The sequence below is a fragment of the Zootoca vivipara genome, chromosome 1 (assembly GCF_963506605.1).
Source record: "Zootoca vivipara chromosome 1, rZooViv1.1, whole genome shotgun sequence".
Lineage (NCBI taxonomy): Eukaryota > Metazoa > Chordata > Lepidosauria > Squamata > Lacertidae > Zootoca > Zootoca vivipara.
This window is the reverse complement of record NC_083276.1, coordinates 134,523,846-134,527,343: the sequence shown is the minus strand read 5'-3', so window position 1 is coordinate 134,527,343 and position 3,498 is coordinate 134,523,846. Positions and strand designations below refer to the sequence as shown.

Sequence of the window (3,498 nt, the reverse complement as noted above, 5' to 3'; positions counted from 1 at the left end):
GATGCATAGCTATTTGTTTCATTCTCATAGTATGTGGTTATGGTTACACAATTGGTTACGTACATCCAAGGAATACATTCATTATACAAAGGTTTCATTATGCATCGGTTTTAAACTATACTACAGTCTAAATCTCCTTCATGGATCACTGCCTTGTCGTGGCGAAGGGGCTTGGATAACTCAGAGAAGCTATGGTTTTCCCAGTAGTGATGTATGAAAATGAGAGCTGGACCATAAAGAAGGCTGATCGCCAAAGAATTGATGCTCTTGAATTATGGTGTTGGAGGAGACTCTTGAGAGTCCCATGGACAGCAAGGAGATCAAACCTATCCATTCTGAAGGAAATCAGCCCTGAGTACTCACTGGAAGGACAGATCCTGAAGCTGAGGCTCCAATACTTTGGCAAATTTGCAGGACACAAAGGGTATGCAAGTTTTATGCAAACTTGTGCCCTCTCCAAAAAAAATTTTGGGGGGGGGGTTCCTGAAGGGACCTCAGCCCCTAGGAGTTGGCTCCAATGGGGGGGGAGTGGAGTCCAAGCTCCATACAGGAGAATCATACACCCACTAGCTCCTAGAAGCACTTTTTGCCCTTATTTTTGAATTTGTGGACCACAGGGAAAATCCAGTTCAGGGGAGGGAGAGAGCGAGCGAGCAGTGACTCAAGGGAATGCCACACAGCCACCAGACTTTCTAAGGAGTGCCGAAAAGTGTATATAAGACATGGATTAGTTCCAAGGATAGCGAGTAAATCATTGACAGAGATGTCCATCAAAACATACACACAGCAGATCAATCAGGAAAAGTGAGTCAACTTCACTTACATCATCCATCGCTGACCTGCCCTTTGGACCCAGGCACAGCAGCACCTTTGAGGACAGAGCTCAGGTGGGACAATGTGACCAGACTGCGGCAGCCAGTAACAGCCTGAGGAGCTAAGGTACTCCACAACCCCAGGGAGCTTAGAATCAATTTTCTTAAAACCCACATGCTTCCTTTCCATGGGTCCCGTCCCCCCCCACCATCATGCTGCTTTTAGTGGCCTGGAATGGGAGTAAGTGATCAAACAGGAAAGACAGTGGGAAACACGTCTCACAGGTAGGTAGGAGCGTGTTTTCCTTTTGTCCAACTCTGCAGGAGGCTTCTAGGTCCTTAATCAGCAGGGGTGGATAAAAGAAGTTGGTCTCTAGGATTTTGATTAAGCATGTGATATTCAGGAATGTATTCAATATTGGTTAGATTGACACTGACCAATGTGAAGTTTTTGGGATGGAAGAAACAGCAGGTTGTGTGAATCCCACTTGAGTGCTCCCTGTCAAATGTTCAGAAGTATTCTATTTATGCTGTAGAATGAACTGCCAGCTTCTCCTTCCCTTAAAACATTTTCTGTTGAGCAGGAGAGATATAAATGCACTTTGCCTGGAGAAAAAGGTACCATGGATCTTTCAGCTCCGCAGAGGGAAAAAGTGGCTATCATTGGAGGAGGTTTGGTAAGACACTTTTATTTTGTTCTCTAATGATTTACTGAAATAATAAAATGCTGACTATTTTTATATATAGAAAGATCCATCACTGTGGGTTCACACATAATGCTAAGCCATAGTTTAATAAATAATTTCTTCGTGCTGTGTGTGAACTCTCTGCCATAGCTGCCAAGTCCCGGTTAGAAAAATACGGGATCAGCAGCTCTGCCGGCGCTGCCCAATTTCCAGTGCCCAGACATGGGCAGAGCGGCACCGGAATAAATCCGGGGGAATTACAGGATATTTCGCCATTCGGGATGACAGCGGGAAACAGCTTTAAAAACGAAAAGAGGACAGGATCACACTTCAGAATGACCTTAACAGATTAGACAACTGGACCAAAGCAAACAAGATGAATTTTAACAAGGAGACATGTAAAGTACTACACTTGGGCAAAAAAAAAATGAAAGACACAAATACAGGAAGGGAGACACCTGGCTTGAGAGCAGTACATGTGAAAAGGATCTAGGAGTCCTGGTAGACCACAGACTTGACATGAGCCAGCAGTGTGATGCAGCAGCTAAAAAAGCCAATGCAATTCTGGGCTGCATCAATAGGAGTATAGCGTCTAGATCAAGGGAAGTAAGAGTACCACTGCTATTCACCTGGAGTACTGTGTCCAGTTCTGGGCACCACAGTTCAAGAAGGATACTGACAAGCTGGAACGTGTCCAGAGGAGGGCAACCAAAATGGTCAAAGGCCTGGAAACAATGCCTTATGAGGAACTGCTTAGGGAGCTGGGTATGTTTAGCCTGGAGAAGAGAAGGTTAAGGGGTGATTGTTGTTGTTTAGTCGTTTAGTCGTGTCCGACTCTTCATGACCCCATGGACCATAGCACGCCAGGCACTCCTGTCTTGCACTGCCTCCCGCAGTTTGGTCAAACTCATGTTTGTAAGGGGTGATATGATTGTTGTTGTTTAGTTGTTTAGTCGTGTCCGACTCTTCGTGACCCCATGGACCATAGCACGCCAGGCACTCCTGTCTTCCACTGCCTCCCGCAGTTTGGTCAAACTCATGTTCGTAGCTTCGAGAACACTGTCCAACCATCTTGTCCTCTGACGTCCCCTTCTCCTAGTGCCCACAATCTTTCCCAACATCAGGGTCTTTTCCAAGGATTCTTCTCTTCTCATGAGGTGGCCAAAGTATTGGAGCCTCAGCTTCACGATCTGTCCTTCTGGGCTGATATGATAGCCATGTTCAAATATATAAAAGGATGTCATATAGAGGAGGGTGAAAGGTTGTTTTCTGCTGCTCCAGAGAAGTGGACACGGAGCAATGGATTCAAACTACAAGAAAGAAGATTCCACCTAAACATTAGGAAGAACTTCCTGACAGTAAGAGCTGTTCGACAGTGGAATTTGCTGCCAAGAAGTGTGGTGGAGTCTCCCTCTTTGGAGGTCTTTAAGCAGAGGCTTGACAGGCATATGTCAAGAATGCTTTGATGGTGTTTCCTGCTTGGCAGGGGGTTGGACTGGATGGCCCTTGTGATCTCTTCCAACTCTATGATTCTACGGGGGTTTCCCAGGGAAAACGGGAGACTTGGCAGCTATGCAAGCTCTCTGCAACAACTTAACTATGGTTGTTTACTGCCAGTAAACTAGGGTTTGAAGACTTGGTTTTTGCAGGCTTACAAACCTTTGTTTGCTTTAGCTGTGGCTTAGTATTATGTGCACCCCCATCATGCTTCCTTAAACCATGGCTTGTTCATCCATCCTACTCCAGATACTCACAAAGATACAAAGGTACAAGACAAGAGCTGCTGGAAAATAAACCAAATTTTGGAAAAACACGCTACGTAGGTCAACTCATACTTAACTTATAGTTTGCTGAGCCAGTGTCTTAACTCTGTGCATATAGCAAACATGTACCGGTAGCTGTAAAATTGGTATAAGCTACAGTTTCTGAGATAGCAAAGAATTGCACCTGGGCTTAAATTTAGGGGTTTTGCTCTCATAGATCTTTGCTTATACAGTTAA

At 45.0% G+C, this 3,498-nt stretch overlaps 1 protein-coding gene across 3 annotated transcripts in view; it reads left to right on the top strand.

Moving 5' to 3' along the window:
- The first annotated feature begins 112 nt into the window (after positions 1-112).
- KMO (kynurenine 3-monooxygenase) overlaps positions 113-3,498 on the top strand; it is a 32,931-nt gene continuing 29,545 nt past the window's right edge. Inside the window, exons 1-2 of one of the 3 annotated variants that reach the window (XM_035139797.2) lie at positions 113-939; positions 1,397-1,489. In XM_035139797.2, the coding sequence (XP_034995688.1) occupies positions 1,436-1,489 (54 nt within the window). In that variant the 5' untranslated portion in view covers positions 113-939; positions 1,397-1,435. Of the gene's footprint in view, positions 1,490-3,498 lie in introns of all 3 variants that reach the window. The other 2 variants (XM_035139805.2, XM_060282534.1) reach the window with 2 other exon arrangements.